This window comes from Myxine glutinosa, chromosome 13 (genome assembly GCF_964187855.1).
Source record: "Myxine glutinosa chromosome 13, kmMyxGlut1.1, whole genome shotgun sequence".
In the NCBI taxonomy this organism is placed as follows: Eukaryota; Metazoa; Chordata; class Myxini; order Myxiniformes; family Myxinidae; genus Myxine; species Myxine glutinosa.
This window is the reverse complement of record NC_136273.1, coordinates 34,519,049-34,543,343: the sequence shown is the minus strand read 5'-3', so window position 1 is coordinate 34,543,343 and position 24,295 is coordinate 34,519,049. Positions and strand designations below refer to the sequence as shown.

Genomic DNA, 24,295 nt, shown 5'->3' with positions numbered 1-24,295 from the left:
AATGTCAGAGTGACGAGAGCCTATAAATGCCAAAGCGATGAGACCCTATAAATGTCAGAGCGATGAGACCCTATAAATGCCAGAGCGATGAGACCCTATAAATGTCAGAGCGATGAGACCCTATAAATGTCAGAGCGACGAGACCCTATAAATGTCAGAGCGACGAGACCCTATACATGTCAGAGTGACGAAACCCTATAAATGTCAGAGCGACGAGACCCTATAAATATCAGAGCGACGAGACCCTATAAATGTCAGAGCGACGAGACCCTATAAATGTCAGAGCGATGAGACCCTATAAATGTCAGAGCGATGAGACCCTATAAATGTCAGAGCGACGAGACCCTATAAATGTCAGAGCGACGAGACCCTATAAATGTCAGAGCGACGAGACCCTATAAATGTCAGAGCGACGAGACCCTATAAATGTCAGAGCGACGAGACCCTATAAATGTCAGAGCGACGAGACCCTATAAATGTCAGAGCGACGAGACCCCATAAATGTCAGAGCGACGAGACCCTATAAATGTCAGAGCGACGAGACCCTATAAATGTCAGAGCGACGAGACCCTATAAATGTCAGAGCGATGAGAGACGAGAGAAAACAGAAGAAGACGACTCCAGTTTTGTGCTGGTGCTTCTGTGTCTCTGCGCTCGTAGTCTCGCACGCCATGAGCGTCCTACTTCCTGTCCGTGCCTCTACACCACCCTGCAGGACAATGTCCTACAAAGCCAGTCCTGTTCTGTGTGTGTGAGTGGCATCTTAGGCAATTAGATCATTTTTCTGTTTATCTTAATCAATGATGACGTGTTTACCTGTTTATGTCTTCATTGTGTTGTGTTGGCATTTCCGTTTTTGTTTGTCCTGTGCAAATAAAGTGCTTATTTCATTGAATTCTAGGAAATTCCGGCTCTATTGGATAATCCCCGTGGGGCTCGATTACATAGTCCCTGGGAGTCCGGATTATCCTAATAATTACCAACGTAGTTTAGACCTTGTTGACGTGTCAACAGGTTTTCAATTTGGATGTGTTAGCGACCAAATTAAGCCTCAACCTCCACAGGCTCTAACTCAATCTCCCCGGGCTCTAACTCAACCTCCCCGGGCTCTAACTCAACCTCCCCGGGCTCTAACTCAACGTCCCCGGGCTCTAACTCAACCTCCCCGGGCTCTAACTCAACCTCCCCGGGCTCTAACTCAACCTCCCCAGGCCCTAACTCAACCTCCCGGGCCCTAACAACCTCCCCGGGCCCTAACAACCTCCCCGGACCCTAACTCAACCTCCCAGGCCCTAACAACCTCCCCGGGCTCTAACTCCACCTCTCCTGGCTGCAACTCAACCTCCCCGGGCTGAAATTCAACCTCCCCGGGCTGCATCTCAACCTCTGTGGGCTCCAACTCAACCAGTGCTTCCTCCAACTCGATCTCCTTGTTCTCTATCTCTACTTCCAAGGCCACTACCTCAACCTCTATAGGCTATAACTCAACCTTTGTTGCTTGGATGATCTCTTTTACCTTCCAGTGAAAGTTGGCATTCACATTATTGCTAATGGGCTCCAATAATGACTACTCATAATAATGGCTCCGGGTTGTGCGTGGTGAAGCGAGAAATAATGCTTCCGTGGTGCAGGTAGTGCTTATTTCCGGCACTCTCACTACTCAGTTTGGAGTCTCACATTGATAATGTTGGTCTGTCTCGTTTGTTTGTACGTTTGTCTGTGAGTGTGATAACTCGCGAACGCTTTCAGCTATTTTCGTCAAACTTTACTCGAGGATTCCCAAGGAAAAAAAGTGAGGATGTCAATTTTACTTGACTAAATATGTCAAAGGTCAAAGTGACAGTGACGTCATTTGCATGAAACAGATATGACCAAAAGTGCTTGCGTTACGTGACGTCAAACTTGGCACAAATTAGTTGAAAAACATGACCTACAAATTCTGAGTAGATTTGATAATCCGATTGTTAGTAAAACTCAAGATTTCTTTCATGCCTGGGCGCCAGATGAGGCATATCCGTTGACTTGTAACGTCATTTTCATGGCAACGAAGTCATTCATGTTAAAATATAGGGATTTTTTCTCGGGTCAAAAAAGGCAATAACTCCGAAACGCTTCAAGATACAGGTAAAAATTGCCAACCATCGCTGAACATCAAAATTCCGAGCAACAGTGTATTTTTGGGCTGTGTAGATCGAAGGTCAAGGTCACGGTGACTTAATTTGCATAAAACATGATGGTGGTTATATTGCGTCAGGGGAATACAGATTTGCAGTGGTGAACGTAGCTTCACGGAATATCCCACCATTCACACTGTCAACATAGCTTCACGGAATATCCCACCATTCACACTGTGAGCATTGCTTCATGGGATATTCCACCATTCACACTGTGAACATAGCTTCACGGAATATCCCACCATTCACACTGTGAGCATTGCTTCATGGGATATTCCACCATTCACACTGTGAGCATTGCTTCATGGGATATTCCACCATTCACACTGTGAACATAGCTTCACGGAATATCCCACCATTCACACTGTGAACATAGCTTCATGGGATATTCCACCATTCACACTGTGAACATAGCTTCACGGAATATCCCACCATTCACACTGTGAGCATTGCTTCATGGGATATTCCACCATTCACACTGTGAACATAGCTTCACGGAATATCCCACCATTCACACTGTGAACATAGCTTCACGGAATATCCCACCATTCACACTGTGAGCATTGCTTCATGGGATATTCCACCATTCACACTGTGAGCATTGCTTCACGGAATATCCCACCATTCACACTGTGAACATAGCTTCACGGAATATCCCACCATTCACACTGTGAGCATTGCTTCATGGGATATTCCACCATTCACACTGTGAGCATTGCTTCACGGAATATCCCACCATTCACACTGTGAACATAGCTTCACGGAATATCCCACCATTCACACTGTGAGCATTCCTTCGCAGGATATCCAACCATTCGTACAGTGAACATAGATAGCTTTGTGGGATATTCCGCCAGCTGAGTAACACGTCACCCCTCCCCTCACCTCCCCCGTGAGTTACTGTACAGAATGAAAACACTCTACCGCATCTATTAGTGCAATTAGCTGTATAATGGAGCAAACGTATATGGTTATGTATGTATCTGTGTGTGTCTTTATGTCTCTGACCAAATCATCCTCTTCTTCTTCAAATATATATATATATATATATATATATATATATATATATATATATATATATATATATATATATTGTATAGATAAAACCGAAAAACACGGTCCGTGAAGATCTGTGACAATATATCTGTTAATGACATACTGTTTGAATGTCCGATGCATCCAGTCTATTAATTGCATACTACCTATGAATGATGTAATGATGGAATATGCCTTTTGACCCTTTGGACTGCTGAGATGCCTTAGACCTTTGAAGACCCTTTAAGTTCCCCAAGACCTTCAGGACACCAAGACCCTTAAAGACCCTTAAGGACCCTGATGACCCTTAAATACACAGAGGACCCAAAATAACCCAAAGACTCAAAAGACCCCAAAGACCCAAAATACCCTGAAGTCCCAAAATACACTGAAGTCCCAAAATACCCCAAATACCATTAAAGACCCAGATTAATCAAAAGAACCTGATGACCCCAAAAAAACCCGTGGACCCAAAATAGCCAAAAGACCCCGAAGACGCAAAAAAAACACAAAGACCATGAAAGACTATGAAGACCTTTAAGAGCCTGAAGATCCATAAGACACATTAGACCCATGAGAGCAGCTTGGACCCTTGACCATTTCGAGCTTTAGACCACTTGGACCTTTTTTAGATTACAAATAAATAATATCTTCAATATTAAAAATTAATTTGTACAAAAGAAATGTTTGTATTATGATTGGTGTAAATCATGACAACACAGCAACTGATTTACAGTCATAATCCTCATTTAATACGAGCCCTGCTATTGATAGAGCCTGTGATGGATGTACATCGATCATAGAAATAAAATCGTCGGTTCTTACCTTGTGTACATTCCTTGCTGGTATATGGCCCATCACACTTGCATTTGCTCCAGTTCTCTGACTCTTTGCACTTGTTCTGGTCTCCACAAAACATATTTTGGCACGGAACAGGCTGCTCACAACCCACTCCCACACTCAGTGGAGGACTCTCAGAAGTGCGATTTGTAACTATTAAACCTTGAAGCTGGACATCCTGAAAACAACCAATGAAATTATCTCCGCTTGCTCGATCAGTTCCTGAAGAGCTCAGCGGTAAACCTCCCAGGAAGAGAAACTCAGAAGCTTCAATAAAGTCACTGCCATCGGGCAGCAGCAAGACTTGAATGTCTTCCCCAGACAGCCTTAGCTTCATAGTTTCATGATAGATGCTCAGTTCTAGATGATGCCAAGCCCCATCATCTCGGGCTATTGTGGAATTGCTGCAGCACAACTGAGGATGAAGTGACCCTATTGAGGTAAAAACATAACCGCCAACCAACTTCAACCCTAGATGATAGTCAGGACGTCCAAGAACCAGTAACTGGCCAAAAGGCAAGCTGGTACGAAAGCGCAAAGAGAGGGTGATGTTCGAGGCAAAGAGACGGCGATGTTTGGTATCGTTGCTGCTTCTCTGCTCTGTTCCAGATGTAGTGACTGAAAAACAAATGGAGACAGATTTTAGCAGATTAGTACAAAGATTATTTATCAGCTGGTCACAACAAAAAGTTTACATACAGCTCAACACAAGTTTATATTTGTGTCTAAATTTCTTTTTATACAAAGCATAGCGTACCTGCCAATACCTTAACTGAGCCAGCCTGATATGAGTGAACACTCAAAACATTCTAACCGTAGATTAGACTTAGTTCCTCCGTCTCTAGTGGGGCATTGGGCATCAAAGTGTCGCCATCTTGTCCGGCCCATAGCAATTTCTCTCGCTCTCATCCACGTGGTGTTTATTCTTTTCAGGTCTTCTTTAAAAGAGTTTCGCCAGGTCTTTTTGGGGCGCCCTAGTTTCCTTTTACCACCTAGTGGTATCCATTCGAGGGCTACTCTGGCATGGCGGGCATCTGGGAGACGAAAGACATGTCCGGCTCACCTCAACCTTCTTTCTGTTACGATGTGTATGCGAGGCAACTTCACATAGTTCTCTTTAACACTTCCTTGTTTGTGATATGGTCTCTCCATGAGATTCCAAGAATCTTGCGGAGGCAACGTTGGTGGAATACGTCGAGTTATGTGACATCTTCGCTGTTCTCTTCCACGTCTCACTTGCATAAATTGCAATGGACACTACGTAATCTACATGTAGAGTTTTAGCTCGGTGCCAATATTAATGGTGGTTAATTTCTATACTTTTGCAGAAGCGCTGAAAAACTGAGGCTGCCTTGCCAATTCTTGTGTGGCCGCCAATCTCAGGATCACCTTTCCTGGAGAGTGTGCGACCTGAATATGGGAAATGGTCGACTTCCTCAATATTTTTTTGACCAACTGTAATAGGGTGACCTCTTTGTTGTTGCTATGTGATCAATGATCATGGTCTACTTTGGCACTGCATTTCTCAAAGCTATAGGTACGGATGGGTATACCCAGGGATACACCTATCTCGGGTTAAGTAATAAAACACACCCAGCACACTTTCTGGATACCACTGGACTTAAGAGATCGTGTTTGTCTAGGCGAGACTACCCCACATGCCTTAGGCCTCACACTGAATTTCCATTCTCTCCTGTGTGTTCTCTTCTCACACCTTTATTCATAAATCCTCTTAAAATGCGAAAAAAATCACCAAAAACAAGTCATTCTTATTCCTTCCATTTCTTCTTTACTTTTCCTTCTCAAAACTACTTCCTTTCTTCTGTCTTCATTAATTTACTTTTATATTCAAAGATTTTAAATGACATTTTGAAATGATTCAGTTCCCTTTACTGCCCTTGGGGGTGGGTACCTGGGCATATTCAACACAGGTTGGCATCTCGGTTGCATTTGCTCACAGCTCCTGTTTCAGCGCAAACACAACTCCAACCTTCCTCCATCGATTGCCACCTTTTCATAGATGCAGCGTTCTCCAAGCCAAGTTCTTCCAGACTCCACTTGCCGCAACGGAATGTCTGGGATTTTTTTTTTTTTCTCGTAGAAAACTTACGAGTCATCAACCTGTCAGCTCAGCCAATCAGAAACTCTAACCTGGCCGCAAGGGTGTGATTCCCTTCCTTTGTGCTTGGTTCACAGAACCTCTCAGTAAAGGTGGGCGCGATTCGGAAAATTTTAAGTCCGCTTACCGCTTATCCGCTTCGCCAGCCCGTGTAGTCCGATTCGCTTATCCGCTTCAGCGGCCGAAAATCTTAGTCCGCTTACCGCTTATCCGCTTCGATTCGATTTTTTAAAAGCGCTTCGCCGTTTTAAAAGCGATTTTTGACGTTTCTAAAGGGAATTTAATGCTTTTTAAGCCTAAATAGCCATTTCTAACTACTACAAAGACAAACAAAGCTTTTAAGATCAAAAATATACATTTTTATTTAAATAAAATTTATTCAAAATTTATTGAAATAAAGTTTTCCACTCGACTCTACTCTACGCTACAGTTAATTTAAATATAATTTTAATATATGCAAGTTACATTAAAGAAAAATCAATTTGCCCGTCCTTTCTTTGACAAGAGAGTCTACTAGTCAACAGACTAGCAGTCTGTTGACTAGTCCTCGTCTTCCTCCTCCACCTCGTGGGCCTTCTTGAGGATTTGGAGGTTGCCTTTCATGAAGACGAGGGCCTCGAAGTTCGGTGCAGCCAGGGCCGACCTCTTAGGCCTGAGGATGTCCGACCCGTAGCTGAACACGCGCTCGACCGAGGCAGAGCTCGGGAGCGGCGTGTTATGCCTGAGAAATAGTTACCCAAGCATCACGGAACTCGAGCGGGAAGAGATTGGGCGAGAGCCGAGTTGTTAGGGTTTCACTTATTATTCACTTAAATAAATATTCACAATTCTAGAGTAACGGCTCAGGCTAACAGCTGATTTGGCGAATCGCGATGCGCTTTAATTTTTCGGTAGTCCGCTTACGCTTATCCGCTTCGGTTTCCGGGGGTTGTTCCGATTCGCTTATCCGCTTCGAAAACGTTCGTCCGCTGCAGCGGATAAGCGGATAAGCGGACTTTCGAAGCGGACCGCCCACCTTTGCCTCTCAGATCATTTGGTCAGTTTATCCTCCTGTCACGATTCCGCGAACAGCTACAATTAATGCCTTTATCAATGGTTTGGATATGACATGAGCTATTATTCATATTCTGCAAATGTCATGGCAAGAGCATGTGACAAATGAAGAAGTTCGCCAGATATCCTAACTGACCGACTTCGCTTCCACTATTGACTGGGCCCAACTATGATGGTTTGCCCATCTATGCCATCACACTGTCTGCAGACCCCTCAACCGACTGGAAGTGTCCAGGAGGGAGATCTCATACATGGAAAGATACCTTGACTATACTTATGCACTTCCATCGGTTTGACTTAGGTCGAGGCAATCAATACGAGTGGCACGACACAGGTTAACCTGGAGGTCCCTCATTACTGCTGCTAGGTCGCGGCAGTGACATGTCGGAAGATATATACAGGACTTACAAACAATTACAAAATGTTACAATTACAATTACAATTACAATTAAGTTAAATTAAATTACAATTACAATTAAAATTACAATTAAAACAATTACAATTACAAATTACTTATAAACAATGAATGATGCCTCCAGAGTTCAAAACTTTCATTCTTTTCTATCAGGGCCTTGTGAGGAACCATCCAGAATGTTCACCAGAAAACAATTCAAGTCATTTCTCTGTAATATGGAATACATTTCCTTATAGTGACTGCGCAGCAATATGGAGGAAAATGAGAATGCAGACGAGACAAGGGTATACCATAATCACATCCGGATTATGATCAGATCACGAACGATGCTCGATACAGAGCATCAGTGCTGCCGAAGGAGTTTACATGGCTCAGGTTTAAATCCGGGATGGGTCACCGCTTGGGCATAGGAAGTCAGGGCAGGAATTTGCAATTTGACCAGTGTGTGGCAATAGCCCACCAACAGTTCACGAAGGACATCGGGGGATCTTTAATGTCCACCGACTAATATATTTGACATTCACCAAATAATGCCGGCCAAATAATGAGGACGACCAGTTTAACGTCGTCCATCCGAGTGATGGATCATCTCAAATGGGAAACACCGGGATGAAAGGTTATAGCCAGGCTGAGATAAAAACCCAGACTAGGCAGTTTAGAGGAGAGCATGCATATGTGATCGAGGCCATCCTGCCAGCCCAATATGGCTAAATGGTATGTACAAAATCAGTGAATCAAATCACATACACAATATCTTAACACCAATGGCTCATAATAAATATTCCATAATTTTGTGCATAGTTTGTAGGGTTAATAAAAATCAACAAGAGTGAAAGGAAGATTTGAATGCCATAATAAATCACGCACCAACAGGTGAAGCATATCCGCAAACTACTTTCTTTCAATCCATTGATCCACAGACACTCACCATTCATTGTCAAGATGTTGCTACCATTAAAACTCATTGTGCCAATTGGAAAGCAACTGCTGCCATTGCGGTGAGGTGTACAATAGCATGCCAACGTCATGTTTCCAGCTTGCTCGGCCCATTCACATGCACCACCATTTTGGCAGAAAGTTTGGCTACATGGTTCACTCTGCAGTTCACAGTTTGACCCTGAATGGAACAAATGCAGAACAACAACAACCTTTCACTATTAATAATATAGTTATAATGTCATTGGAGAACAATTGAGCAGCAATGGGTGTCTCACCAATGAGCATGTAGACGTTGAGAGGAATGAAATACATGATGGGAAAGGAAGTGACCACATCGGACAGAACTCTTTAAGCAGATTTTCTTATTCTTTATTTTTGTTCTCAAACAGTTCAGGATTGGTCAAGTTCCCCCATCTTCCTTGGTCAGCTCAACATAAACATCAGAGTAACTATATAAAGTGTGGATGTGTTGTGAAGAATTTCTCACAAAAAGCAATGCTCACCACCTGTAGGAACCTGATAATTTGTCCTAAAAGAGTAAGTTGCCCACCACCTGGAGGAACCTGATAATTTGTCCTAAAATAGTAAGTTGCTCACCACCTGTAGGAACCTGATAATTTGTCCTAAAATAGTAAGTTGCCCACCACCTGTAGGAACCTGCTAATTTGTCCTAAAATAGTAAGTTGCTCACCACCTGTAGGAACCTGATAATTTGTCCTAAAATAGTAAGTTGCCCACCACCTGTAGGAACCTGATAATTTGTCCTAAACTAGTAAGTTGCCCACTACCTGTAGGAACCTGATATTTTGTCCTAAAATAGTAAGTTGCCCACCAACTGTAGGAACCTGATAATTTGTCCTAAAATAGTAAGTTTCTCACCACCTGTAGGAACCTGATAATTTGTCCTAAAATAGTAAGTTCCCCACCACCTGTAGGAACCTGATAATTTGTCCTAAAATAGTAAGTTGCCCACCACCTGAAGTAACCTGATAATTTGTCCTAAACTAGTAAGTTGCCCACCACCTGAAGTAACCTGATAATTTGTCCTAAAATAGTAAGTTGCCCACCACCTGAAGTAACCTGATAATTTGTCCTAAAATAGTAAGTTGCTCACCACCTGTAGTAACCTGATAATTTGTCCTAAACTAGTAAGTTGCCCACCACCTGAAGTAACCTGATAATTTGTCCTAAAATAGAAAGTTGCCCACCACCTGAAGTAACCTGATAATTTGTCCTAAAGTAGTAAGTTGCCCACCACCTGAAGTAACCTGATAATTTGTCCTAAAGTAGTAAGTTGCCCACCACCTGAAGTAACCTGATAATTTGTCCTAAAATAGAAAGTTGCCCACCACCTGAAGTAATCTGATAATTTGTCCTAAAATAGAAAGTTGCCCAGCACCTGAAGTAACCTGATAATTTGTCCTAAAATAGAAAGTTGCTCACCACCTGAAGTAACCTGATAATTTGTCCTAAAATATAAAGTTGCCCACCACCTGAAGTAACCTGATAATTTGTCCTAAAATAGAAAGTTGCTCACCACCTGAAGTAACCTGATAATTTGTCCTAAAATAGTAAGTTGCCCACCACCTGAAGTAATCTGATAATTTGTCCTAAAATAGTAAGTTTCCCACCACCTGAAGTAACCAGATAATTTGTCCTAAAATAGTAAGTTTCCCACCACCTGAAGTAACCTGATAATTTGTCCTAAAATAGTAAGTTTCCCACCACCTGAAGTAACCTGATAATTTGTCCTAAAATAGAAAGTTGCTCACCACCTGAAGTAACCTGATAATTTGTCCTAAAATAGAAAGTTGCCCACCACCTGAAGTAACCTGATAATTTGTCCTAAAATAGTAAGTTTCCCACCACCTGAAGTAACCTGATAATTTGTCCTAAAATAGTAAGTTGCCCACCACCTGAAGTAACCTGATAATTTGTCCTAAAATAGTTAGTTTCCCACCACCTGAAGTAACCTGATAATTTGTCCTAAAATAGAAAGTTGCCCACCACCTGAAGTAACCTGATAATTTGTCCTAAAATAGTAAGTTGCTCACCACCTGAAGTAACCTGATAATTTGTCCTAAAATAGTAAGTTGCCCACCACCTGAAGTAACCTGATAATTTGTCCTAAAATAGTAAGTTGCCCACCACCTGAAGTAACCTGATAATTTGTCCTAAAATAGTAAGTTGCCCACCACCTGAAGTAACCTGATAATTTGTCCTAAAATAGAAAGTTGCCCACCACCTAATCTGATAATTTGTCCTAAAATAGAAAGTTGCCCACCACCTGAAGTAACCTGATAATTTGTCCTAAAATAGTAAGTTTCCCACCACCTGAAGTAACCTGATAATTTGTCCCAAAATAGTAAGTTTCCCACCACCTGAAGTAACCTGATAATTTGTCCTAAAATAGAAAGTTGCCCACCACCTGAAGTAATCTGATAATTTGTCCTAAAATAGAAAGTTGCCCACCACCTGAAGTAATCTGATAATTTGTCCTAAAATAGAAAGTTGCCCACCACCTGAAGTAACCTGATAATTTGTCCTAAAATAGAAAGTTGCCCACCACCTGAAGTAACCTGATAATTTGTCCTAAAATAGTACGTTGCCCACCACCTGAAGTAATCTGATAATTTGTCCTAAAATAGTAAGATGCCCACCACCTGAAGTAACCTGATAATTTGTCCTAAACTAGTAAGTTGCCCACCACCTGAAGTAACCTGATAATTTGTCCTAAAATAGTAAGTTGCCCACCACCTGAAGTAACCTGATAATTTGTCCTAAACTAGTAAGTTGCCCACCACCTGAAGTAACCTGATAATTTGTCCTAAAATAGAAAGTTGCCCACCACCTGAAGTAACCTGATAATTTGTCCTAAAGTAGTAAGTTGCCCACCACCTGAAGTAACCTGATAATTTGTCCTAAAGTAGTAAGTTGCCCACCACCTGAAGTAACCTGATAATTTGTCCTAAAATAGAAAGTTGCCCACCACCTGAAGTAATCTGATAATTTGTCCTAAAATAGAAAGTTGCCCACCACCTGAAGTAACCTGATAATTTGTCCTAAAATAGAAAGTTGCTCACCACCTGAAGTAACCTGATAATTTGTCCTAAAATATAAAGTTGCCCACCACCTGAAGTAACCTGATAATTTGTCCTAAAATAGAAAGTTGCTCACCACCTGAAGTAACCTGATAATTTGTCCTAAAATAGTAAGTTGCCCACCACCTGAAGTAATCTGATAATTTGTCCTAAAATAGTAAGTTTCCCACCACCTGAAGTAACCAGATAATTTGTCCTAAAATAGTAAGTTTCCCACCACCTGAAGTAACCTGATAATTTGTCCTAAAATAGTAAGTTTCCCACCACCTGAAGTAACCTGATAATTTGTCCTAAAATAGAAAGTTGCTCACCACCTGAAGTAACCTGATAATTTGTCCTAAAATAGAAAGTTGCCCACCACCTGAAGTAACCTGATAATTTGTCCTAAAATAGTAAGTTTCCCACCACCTGAAGTAACCTGATAATTTGTCCTAAAATAGTAAGTTGCCCACCACCTGAAGTAACCTGATAATTTGTCCTAAAATAGTAAGTTTCCCACCACCTGAAGTAACCTGATAATTTGTCCTCAAATAGAAAGTTGCCCACCACCTGAAGTAACCTGATAATTTGTCCTAAAATAGTAAGTTGCTCACCACCTGAAGTAACCTGATAATTTGTCCTAAAATAGTAAGTTGCCCACCACCTGAAGTAACCTGATAATTTGTCCTAAAATAGTAAGTTGCCCACCACCTGAAGTAACCTGATAATTTGTCCTAAAATAGTAAGTTGCCCACCACCTGAAGTAACCTGATAATTTGTCCTAAAATAGAAAGTTGCCCACCACCTAATCTGATAATTTGTCCTAAAATAGAAAGTTGCCCACCACCTGAAGTAACCTGATAATTTGTCCTAAAATAGTAAGTTTCCCACCACCTGAAGTAACCTGATAATTTGTCCTAAAATAGAAAGTTGCCCACCACCTGAAGTAATCTGATAATTTGTCCTAAAATAGAAAGTTGCCCACCACCTGAAGTAATCTGATAATTTGTCCTAAAATAGAAAGTTGCCCACCACCTGAAGTAACCTGATAATTTGTCCTAAAATAGAAAGTTGCCCACCACCTGAAGTAACCTGATAATTTGTCCTAAAATAGAAAGTTGCCCACCACCTGAAGTAACCTGATAATTTGTCCTAAAGTAGTAAGTTGCCCACCACCTGAAGTAACCTGATAATTTGTCCTAAAATAGTAAGTTTCCCACCACCTGAAAATTTGTCTTAAAATAGAAAGTTGCCCACCACCTGAAGTAACCTGATAATTTGTCCTAAAATAGAAAGTTGCCCACCACCTGAAGTAACCTGATAATTTGTCCTAAAATAGAAAGTTGCCCACCACCTGAAGCAATCTGATAATTTGTCCTAAAATAGAAAGTTGCCCACCACCTGAAGTAACCTGATAATTTGTCCTAAAATAGTAAGTTTCCCACCACCTGAAGTAACCTGATAATTTGTCCTGAAATAGAAAGTTGCTCACCACCTGAAGTAACCTGATAATTTGTCCTAAAATAGAAAGTTGCCCACCACCTGATAATTTGTCCTAAAATAGAACGTTGCTCACCACCTGAAGTAACCTGATAATTTGTCCTAAAATAGAAAGTTGCCCACCACCTGAAGTAACCTGATAATTTGTCCTAAAATAGTAAGTTTCCCACCACCTGAAGTAACCTGATAATTTGTCCTAAAATAGAAAGTTGCCCACCACCTGAAGTAACCTGATAATTTGTCCTAAAATAGTAAGTTTCTCACCACCTGAAGTAACCTGATAATTTGTCCTAAAATAGTAAGTTGCCCACCACCTGAAGTAACCTGATAATTTGTCCTAAAATAGTAAGTTGCCCACCACCTGAAGTAATCTGATAATTTGTCCTAAAATAATAAGTTGCTCACCACCTGAAGTAACCTGATAATTTGTCCTAAAATAGTAAGTTGCCCACCACCTGAAGTAATCTGATAATTTGTCCTGAAATAGTAAGTTGCCCTCCACCTGAAGTAACCTGATAATTTGTCCTAAAATAGTAAGTTGCGCACCACCTTAAGTAATCTGATAATTTGTCCTGAAATAGTAAGTTGCCCTCCACCTGAAGTAACCTGATAATTTGTCCTAAAATAGTAAGTTGCCCTCCACCTGAAGTAACCTGATAATTTGTCCTAAAATAGTAAGTTGACCACCACTTGAAGTAACCTGATAATTTGTCCTAAAATAATAAGTTGCTCACCACCTGAAGTAACCTGATAATTTGTCCTAAAATAATAAGTTGCTCACCACCTGTAGGAACATGATCATTTGTCCTAAAATAGTAAGTTGCTCACTACACGTAAAAACCTGGCCATTCGTCCTATCATAGTAAGTTGCTCAAAACCGGTAGGAACCTGACCATTTGTCCTAAAATAGTAAGTTGCTCACCACCCAAGCATGTAAGCAGCAGAGCAAGTGAATGAAGCCATATAATGGAAGGAAACATGTTCCACAGGAGGCTTTTTACAAAACAGCCAAACATGCCCCTAACAGTAAATTCAAGTCAACGCCCCAGGGGCGGATCCAAGGGGGTGGGAGGGGGCGGGGGGGTGCAGGGGGTGCGCATCCCCCCTTCCATCCAGGATGAGGGTGCAGGCGGTGCGAATCTGCTGAACTGTTGGACCAGGGAAGAACACAAGGAACTGCAGAAACTTCCAAGAACGCACAAAATGCCGCTTCTGACGATCTTTTTTTTTTAAATTTCCTGGGTGAGGACCCCCAGACCCCCACTTTATCCCTCCTCCCCAGCGCTATAGTTTCATGCACTCCCCCCCCCCCCCATCTTGAAATTCCTGGATTCGCCCCTGACGCCCTCACGATACTATTTCCTACCTCCTTAGTATGAGTACCAAAAGCCATTGTCCCCAAGACAGGGAAATAAAACTCTGAGTAATTGGAATGAAGCTTGCTCATTACTGAGTGCAAATACTTGCCTTAAATAATCCTCTTTAAAACCCAAGCCAGGACACTCGTCTGTTTGGTGCACTCAGGCCTAATTAATGCACAAGCGTCTGTGCTAATCAAACGGTTACCATGACAACCGAGTCTGTTGGGCTCCAGGGTCAGTAGGATAGGAAATAAAGTAATTTTTTTGTAAATTTCGTTTCGTATAGCACATCAGACATAGTTATCTGGAATTTGACCTTAGTCATTATGAATGGAGCCTTTTGTGTGATTGTCATATGGTTTGCAATTTGGCTGATGTGATGCTACGAGTCCGTTAACTATTGTATTGTGAAGTTTTATTGCATTAGGAGTCAAAATGAAAGGTGTTGACAACATACCTACTGTTAGGAGATTTCATATCATATTTCTAATAATCTTGAAGGATTTGGGCTCCACAGCCTATGAAAGGGTTTTCCTCTTTTCAAAAGGTTTTGGTGACATGAACATGGCTTCTCTTCCCCAGTGGCATCAGGAAACTCACCCAAGGCCAGGAACAACATGTGACACAGATATTATTATTACTTTGGATACAAAGTCAAGGCTGGTGGAAGAGCTAGAAGACAGATCGAATCAGGACGCAGCAGAAAAAAGGAAGCGCAGAAATAGAAGGGGGGAAATGCCAGAGAAATAAGGGATGTGTGGAGGAATGAGGGGCAGAGGATGACACACGGGGTGGAGAACATGGAAAGAGAAGCAAACTCTCAGGAAAGAAAGACTGGGAATTTGGAAGGAGGTGGGCTTGAGGGGTTGGACTAATGGGAGTAGAAAATATTATAGTTTTGGATGGGATATCAAGTCTGAGATGGTGGCGAACAGTTGCCTTGAAAACCGGGAGGGGCGAATGAGATTGAAGAGAATGCGGAAGTTGGTTCCACCAGGTTCCTATGGGTGGTGAGCAACTTGCTATTTTAGGACAAATGACCAGGTGAGAAACTTACCTTGGAAATAAAAATGGGGAAAGCAAAAGCCAGTCATTTTTACTGTGTAAAGCATTCTTTGTGTAAGTTCTTTGTGTATCGCTTGTGTATTGCCTAAGAAACTAGAGCTTCCAGGGAAGCAGAACTGAACTGAACTGACTGGACAACTTTAAAGTAGGTCAGTTGTCTGTAGTAGATTTGACTTAAATGAAAAGCCAACAACCTTGTGTAATAACTTTAAGGTAGGCGGCCATTTTGTGACAGATCGGGTTGACATGCGATAGCAACCTACCTTGTGTGGTAAGAGTCTCACACACCAAGTTTGATCAAAATCCATAAATATTTGTGGACGTTAAAGTCTTAACGTCGTTTCGGAGCTGAAAACAATATGGCGGCCTATGGCGGCCATTTTGTGACGGATCGGGTTGGAATGCAATGGCATTTTAAGTTAAACTTTTAAAGTTTGGACAAAATCTGTTAATATTTGTGGACGCAAGAGTGTTAACGTCGTTTTCATGACCAAAACCAAAATGGTCGCCTAAGACGGCCATTTTTCAAGGATCGGGCTGAAATGTCATACCAACCTGGTCCTTGGGGTAAGGATGCTGTATGTCAAGTTTGATCAGAATCGGTTGATATTTGTGGACGCTGGAGTGTTAACATCGAAAAGTCAACGGACGACAGACGATGACGACAGACGACGGACGCTGGAGGGTTCAGTATGTGATGAACTCAACTTGACTACCGTCCAGTTAATAAACGGTCTCAACTTCCTCTCAACGTCTGCATGCTCATTGGTGAGACACCCATTGCTGCTCAACTGGACTAAGTTAATAAACGCAAGTTTGGACGACAGTACATGACTGGCAGTTGGACATTGATTGATAACCTTTGGGGGTTGTGACATATTTTGTTGTACATTAATCATGAGGACAAAGGTTATCTATTTATTTACAATGCCTTCAGAAAGTATTCACACCCCTTGACTTTTTTCACATTTTGTTGTGTTACAGCCTGAATTTAAAATGGATTATATTGAGATTTTTTGTCACTGATCTACACATAATATCCCATAATGTCAGTGGAATCTTTTTCTTTAGAAATGCTTACAAAATCATGAAAAATGATTCTGAGGCAACTGAGTCAATACTTTGTAGAAGCGCCTTTGGCAGCGATTACAGCTTCGAGTCCTCTTGGGTATGTCTGTATCAGCTTTGCACATCTGGATTTGGGGAGTTTCTCCCATTCTTCCTTGCAGAATTGCTCAAGCTCTGTCAAGTTGGTTTGGGAGTGTCGGTGAACAGAAATCTTCAAGTCTTTCCATAGATTCTCAATGTGATTTATGTCTGGGCTTTGGCTGGGCCACTCTAGAACTTTCACGTTCTTGTTCTGAAGCCATTCCAGTGTTGCTTTGGCTGTATGCTTGGGGTCATTGTCCTGTTGGAACGTAAATCTTCGTCGCAATCTAAGGTCTTTTGCACTCTGAAGAAGGTTCTCCTCAATGATTTGCCTGTATTTGGCTCCATTCATTGTTCCTTCTATCCATACAAGTCTCCCAGTCCCTGCCACTGAAAAACATCCCCATAGCATTATTCTGCCACCACCATGCTTCACGGTAGGGATGGTGTTAGATGGGGGATGAGCTGTGCTCGGTTTCCATCAGACATAGCGCTTTGCATTCAGGCCAGAGAGTTAATTATTTTTCGTCTTGTCAGACCACATAATCTTTTCCCTAATGCCCTTAGAGTCTTTCATATGCCTTTTTGCAAATTCAAGTGTGCTGTCATTTTTTTCTTTGTATACACAGTCGAGGCTCGTGTAAGAGCTAACACATTAAACACGAAATCATGCACGGACACATAAAACATACAATAAAGGGAGCGGGAGACAGGAGGGGAAGGGAAAGGAAAGCATACAAGCACAACAACAGAAGAGAACAGGGACGTCAGTAGATCTGTGGAAGGGAGAGGGCTGGGGGAGGAGGGGGTACACAGTATAAAACAAATGGACACTACTAGGAATTTAAGGAAAGAATTTGGAGATTGAAAGAGGTGGATTTGGGGTGTTTTAACATGTTTATGGGGGAAGATAAGAAATGGTGGTGAACAGCTCTTTTGAACATTTGGAGGGAGGAGAGGGATAATTCATGTACCTTTTTCTCAGGAGTGGCTTACGTTTGGCCACTCTCCCATAAAGCCTAGATTTATGAAGTGCTGCAGAGCCTGTTGTCCTTCCAGCAGGTTCTCCCATCTCAGCCAAAGAACTCTGTAGTTCTGTAAAAGTGGTCATTGGATTCTTGATCACCTCCCTGACCAATGTCCTACTTCTCTGGTTGCTCAGTTTGGTTGGAAGGCCAGCTCTAGGAAGAGTCTGGGTAGTTCTATATTCTTTCCATTTCCTAATGATGGAGCTCACTGTGCTCTTGGGACCTTTCAACATTCTACAATCTAGCAGAGTACCCGCCCTACGGGCGACCCTATGGGCGATCTTGTTCCAGGCGTGCAACACATTTTTCTGCCATCGGATATTTTCTGCTGACACAATTGCTTTGACTTGTATTTCTTGCTGATTTTCTTTGGTAATATTGCTCTTGCTGATTTCTGTTCAACTTAGGTGTGCTTGGTTTTTGAGGCATCTCAATTTTCCAGAAACAATAAACATCAAACATCACCCTGGTTGGCTTAGCTGGTAAGCCTGGCTTAGTGGTTAGGGTGCAGGCTTGGGATCCTAGGATCCTGGGTTCAAATCCCGGTCGATCGCTAAATTAACACCAGGGGGGTTGACTCAGCCTGTCATCCTTCCGAGGTCGGCAAATTGAGTACCAGCTTGCTGGGATGAATGATCCTGGTGTGTACCCTGGTTTAGAATAGGTACACCATATCCTTGCGCATTGTAAGAGGCAACTAAGGGTTGGCGTCAGGAAGGGCATCTGGCCATAAAAAAAAACATTGCCTCAAACAGGGAACCATGATTGTCATGGGGCCCGCAAGGCTAACCCCTGCTCTAGCGGGGAAAATGGCCTTAAAACGATCATTCATTCATTCATTCATCACCCGAGCTAACAATACCCACAACCAGCCCACACTCCCCTCTTTTCCTTCCCCTCACAATCCCCCATCAAGCATCAACCCCACACCCCACTTCCCCTTCAACCATCACCCTAGCTAACAATACCCATGACCACCTTACTCCATCTTGTACAATCCCCCATAAGCCATCACCCTAGCTAACAATACCCATGACCGCCACACACCCCTCACCCCACTCCACCACCCCTCACATTCCCTCATCAACCATCACCCTAGCTAACAATACCTATGACCACCCCAAACCCCTTACCCCACTCCATCATCCCCACACAATCCCCTGTCAACCGTCACCCTAGCTAACAATACCTTAACAACCACACTCCACCTTCCCCCCACAATCCCTCTTCAACCATCAGCATAGCTAACAATACCCATGACCGTCCCACACCCCTTACCCCACTCCACCACCCCTCACAATCCCCTATCAACCATCACCCTAGCTAACAATACCCCACGACCGCCCCACATGCCCCCCCCCCCTCTTCATCATCCCCAATCAGTATAGGAATCTGAGTTCGCAATGCGCCGTTTGTCTATGTAGTCGCCGGCAGGATCACAGTGAGTTCACAATGTGAAGTTACTGGCAATCTCGAAAATCGACAGTCTTGGGTTTTTTTCGGCACTTTGTGATTGGCAAAAAAAAAAATTCCCTTCAAATTAGACCGTGATTAATGATTGCCAATGGTTTTTCAGAAAAAGAAATTGCGTTTGGGTTCCCCTTTCAGGGTCTTTTGATTCTCTTGGGTCTATGGAGTCTTTGGGGTCTTTTGGGTCTTTGGGGTATTTTGGGTCTTCAGGGTATTTTGGGTTCTCTGGGTATTTTGGGTCTTTAAGGGTCTTTGGGGTCTTTTGGGTCTTCAGGGTATTTTGGTTCTCTTGGGTCTTTGAGATCTTTAAGGGTCTTCAGGGTATTTTGGGTCTTCAGGGTTGTTAAGGGTCTTTGGAATATTTTCAGTCTTTGGGGTCTTTTAGGTCTTCGTGGTCTTCAGGGTCTTTTGGGTATTCAGGGTATTTTGGTTATCTTGGTTCTTTAAAGGTCTTTGGGGTCTTTTGGGTCTTTAGGGTCTTTGGAGTATTTTGGGTCCTCTGGGTCTTTTGGGTCTTCGGGGTCTTTTGGGGCTTCAGGGTATTTTGGGGCTTCAGGGTCTTTTGGTTCTCTTGGGTCTTCGATGTCTTTAAGGGTCTTTGGGGTTGTTAAGGGTCTTTGGAATATTTTCAGTCTTTGTGGTCTTTTAGGTCTTCAGGGTCTTTTGGGTCTTAAGGGTATTTTGGATCTTCGGGGTATTTTGGGTCTTTGGGGTCCATTGGGTCTTTTCAGTCTTTTAGGTCTTTGGGGTCTTTTAGGTCTTCGGGATCTTTTAGATATTTGGGGTCTTTTGGGTCTTTGGGGTATTTTGGGTCTTTGCGTTATTTTGAGTCCTCTGACTCTTCTCGGTCTTGTAGGTCCTCGGGGAGTAGAGGGAGGAGGGTCTTTTGGGTTCTCTGGGTACTTTAGGCTAAGTATTTCAGGTTACATTTGTGGGTGGAGTCAGGTCAGCTGTCCAACCAATGGGTGAAGAGCGGACTTACATACATACATACAAACACTTCCTCCATTATATATAGTGTTTTATACCCTTCCCCCAGATCTATGCATCCTCACAATTCTATCTCAGAGTTGTACGCACAATTCCTTGGACTTAATGGTGGAGTTTCTGTTCTGACGTTCACTGTCAACTGCGGGACCTTATATAGAAAGGTGTTTCTTTCTAAATCATGTCCAATCAATTAAATTGGCCACAGTTGGACTCCAATCAAGTTGTAGAGACATTTCAAGGTTGATGAAAGTAAATTGAATGTCACTGAGTTCAATTTGGAGTGTCATAGCAAAGGGGTTTAATACTTATTTACTCAAGACATTTCAGCTTTTCATTTTTAATTATCCTATAAAAATTTCTAAATTTCTTTTCCTACTTTGAGATTATGGGATATTATGTGTAGATCAATGACAAAAAATCAAATTTTAATCAATTTTAAATTCATGTTGTTACACAACAAAATGTGAAAAAGTCAAGGGGTGTGAATACTTTCTGAAAGAACTCTATTTATGGATTATGTGTGGGTAAAAAAATAGGGCACAGCCTGTAAAAAGACAAATCAAAGATCAAACTTTAGGGCTGCGATTGGAGATCGCTGATGGTTTCCGGTATTTAGCCAACTCGTAATATTTGTCAATTGATAGCACTTGGAATTCTGTCTCAATGAAAACAAACTTTACTCCATCCCAGCATCCCCACCCCGCTCCCCCAAAAAAGCGACACCAAGACTAAACCGGTTAGAACCGGGTTGAGTGACAATAGATCTCGGGGATACTTAACATCCATGAGTGAATGGAGAATAGATGGAGCAATCGTGTTGTTGTCCCCTCCAGAAAACGACATATTCCAAATTGCTGCACCGCTATGTGCGCATTGAAAAGCAGTTTTTGTTATCCACAATCCAAATTCTTGTTTAAGACTAATTCCAATGGAGCCTTCAGTCGGTTAAAGAAAACAAGCATTCTGAGTATTGCGCTGCAATCCATGTCCCCTACCGGCAGTCTGTCGTCCGGAAAACTGTTGGGGAAATTACCAAAGTTCAAAGTGCCATAACTTTGTCAAAAATGATCGAAACGTCGTGAAGTTCGAACTTGATCTGTAACTTATCATGACGAAACCATGTACCAAGTTTGAAATCATTAGCATTAAAAGTTTAGGAAAAAAAAAGTCTGGAAAACTGTTCTTTGCGTGACGGACTGACAGACGGAGAGACTGACAGACCGAGGGACGAAGTGCAAACCTATAGTCCCCTCCGGTGTACACCGGTAGGGGACTAATAACTATTCCCTCCTTGAGCTGCACCAAGAGAATATGTGTGTATTGCGACAGAGCTATATTTCAAGAGCTAAACGATTCGAGTGATGAAACCCAATAAAAAAGGTGAGTTGTTGTTATGGTTCTGGAAGGAGGCGTTAAGTGTTTTTATAACAACAGTAGCTTTTCAGCCAAATATTATTCCAATCTAATTGCAAAAATTCCTGGTGCTAATCAATGTGTATCAGGGCAGCAGACACTGTGATGCAAAGAGGAGAATAGGACAACATTGACATCAGATAATTACGGCGCACACACGCAAAATAACGGGGGAAAAAGATACAACAGGGATGAAGACAAAGCTAACTATGCTTCTGCTTTTAGTCGTGTGACTTAAATACCAAACTACAAAGCATCTGAAAATGCAAAGCACGTCTGCATCCGCTTTGTATTCTTGTATTCAGACTTCTTCTTCTTCCTTTTCTCCTCCTTCTTCTTCAGTGTGCTCAACATGATGAACACAGTAAAAAAAAATTACAACACGATTGACGATTTTAGGCAACCTTGACCTTTGGATCTCCAAAGCAATGGCCTTCAATGACCCGATTTGCAAACCCTGCTTAAATCTCAAGTGAATCGGATGAAAATTGACAATTTATGCAACTTTGACCTTTTGATTCAAGAAAAAAAAGAAAAATCGGCTTCAACCTTTTGATTGGTGAATCAATTAAGTGAAGCAATATGCAAATTCTTAAAATTTCAGGTTAATTGGATGAAAATTGATGATTTTAGGTGATGCTGACCTTTGTCCTTTTGACCTTTTCACCTCCATAGCAATGACCTTCAATGACCCAATTTGCAAACCCTGCTCAAATCTCAAGTGAATCGGATGAAAATTGACAATTTATGCAACTTTGACCTTTTGATTCAAGAAAAAAAAGAAAAATCGGCTTCAACCTTTTGATTGGTGAATCAATTAAGTGAAGCAATATGCAAATTCTTAAAATTTCAGGTCAATTGGATGAAAATTGATGATTTTAGGTGATGCTGCCCTTTGTCCTTTTGACCTTTTCACCTCCAAAGCAATGACCTTCAATGACCCAATTTGCAAACCCTACTCAAATCTCAAGTGAATCGGATGAAAATTGACGGTTAATGCAACTTTGACCTTTTGATTCAAGAAAAAAAAGAAAAATCGCCTTCAACCTTTTGATTGGTGAATCAATTAAGTGAAGCAATATGCAAATTCTTAAAATTTCAGGTCAATTGGATGAAAATTGATGATTTTAGGTGATGCTGACCTTTGTCCTTTTGACCTTTTCACCTCCAAAGCAATGACCTTCAATGACCCGATTTGCAAACCCTGCTCAAATCTCAAGTGAATCGGATGAAAATTGACGATTAATGCAACTTTGACCTTTTGATTCAAGAAAAAAAAGAAAAATCGCCTTCAACCTTTTGATTGGTGAATCAATTAAGTGAAGCAATATGCAAATTCTTAAAATTTCAGGACAATTGGATGAAAATTGATGATTTTAGGTGATGCTGCCCTTTGTCCTTTTGACAAAATTATTAATATTTCTTCCCCATAGTCTCATAAATAAGGCTTTGTTTAAAATTTGATGACAAAACTCAAATGGTAAAAAGTTATGGCCCGGGCGGCCCAGACAGACACTCAGACACACACGCACATAAGTGATTGCATAACCCTGTCTCCCCCCTGCGTGGTCGGAAGGCGCTAATAAGACATTTTTTGAATACTTTACTTTTTAAATGTATGAGCCTTACCCTCAAATCCACGTGGGCAGACGCAGCTGTATCGGTCTCTTTTATTAAGGCAAGTGGCACCATTCTGACAGGGGTAGGAGGCACACTCATCAATTTCCACATGGCAATGTGCGCCTTGGAATCCCGGTACGCAATAGCACTGGTAGCCATGTGGAGCTAGTCGACATTCAGCACCATTCAGACAGGGTGATGGGTTGCACAAATCCAGTGATGCATTTCTCAGTTTTATTTTATTGTCGGTGTGGTTGTTGAAGGTGATCTTGTCCATAATGCCAGATTGATCACTCTTGGGATTAGTTGAGCCAGAGGCAGCATTATGATCTGTGTTGAAATGGTCAGCAGCTGCGTGGGAATTGTAAAATGTTGCAGTAGTGGGAATTTCTGGATGGTCCATGCTGTTGTTATTGAAGACCTGAGAAATATTTCTTGAGGAAGGTGAAAGTTCTCCTCGAGGATGGGTAGAATTTGAGTGCGAGCTCTCTGTGAGGTTAAGAGATGTATTGAAAGGTAAAATGAAAAATGAAGAGTTTTCAGCAGCGGTGAACCTCGGAATTCCTGCAAAGAACAAGGTATGAAGTAAACCATGCGTCAATGTGGACCAAAGATCTCAGTCAATTAATCAATTATCACAAATCGTATCAAAGTCATCATTGTGCACAAGTCAACATAACTCGAAACAACCATTTTTGTGCAAAAGAAGCAAATTTATAGGTGTTTACATTTTTAAAGAAAACTTTAACTTTATATAAAGAAACATTTAATCAGCCCTTAGCTAGTTAAACATAGTTAAGTATATATATAAGCTAGTTAAGTATATATATATATTCATATCTAAAGTCAACTGAGTTGGCCTGTTTGGCTCATTAAAGCTAATACCTTATTATGCTGGATTCAAGGTTAAAGGTACGATTCAAGTATTCAATTGGAATTTTATCAATTAAAAGTTATAATAGCACGTTAACCGTCATGGGAAATGAGGTACGTACAGTCGTGGCCAAAAATATTGGCACCCTTGCACTTTTTTCAAATAACTCA

The 24,295-nt window shown here is 41.7% G+C and overlaps 1 protein-coding gene across 1 annotated transcript in view; it reads right to left on the bottom strand.

The window, feature by feature from the left end:
• LOC137438333 (protein crumbs homolog 1) overlaps positions 1-23,814 on the bottom strand; it is a 93,766-nt gene extending 69,952 nt beyond the window's left edge. The window contains exons 1-3 of the mRNA XM_078767308.1: positions 23,261-23,814; positions 8,565-8,753; positions 4,035-4,667 (exon numbers count right to left, since the gene is read on the bottom strand). Of these exons, the coding sequence (XP_078623434.1) occupies positions 4,035-4,667; positions 8,565-8,753; positions 23,261-23,654 (1,216 nt within the window). The 5' untranslated portion in view covers positions 23,655-23,814. The remainder of the gene's footprint in view (positions 1-4,034; positions 4,668-8,564; positions 8,754-23,260) is intronic.
• Between the last annotated feature and the right edge of the window lie 481 nt (positions 23,815-24,295).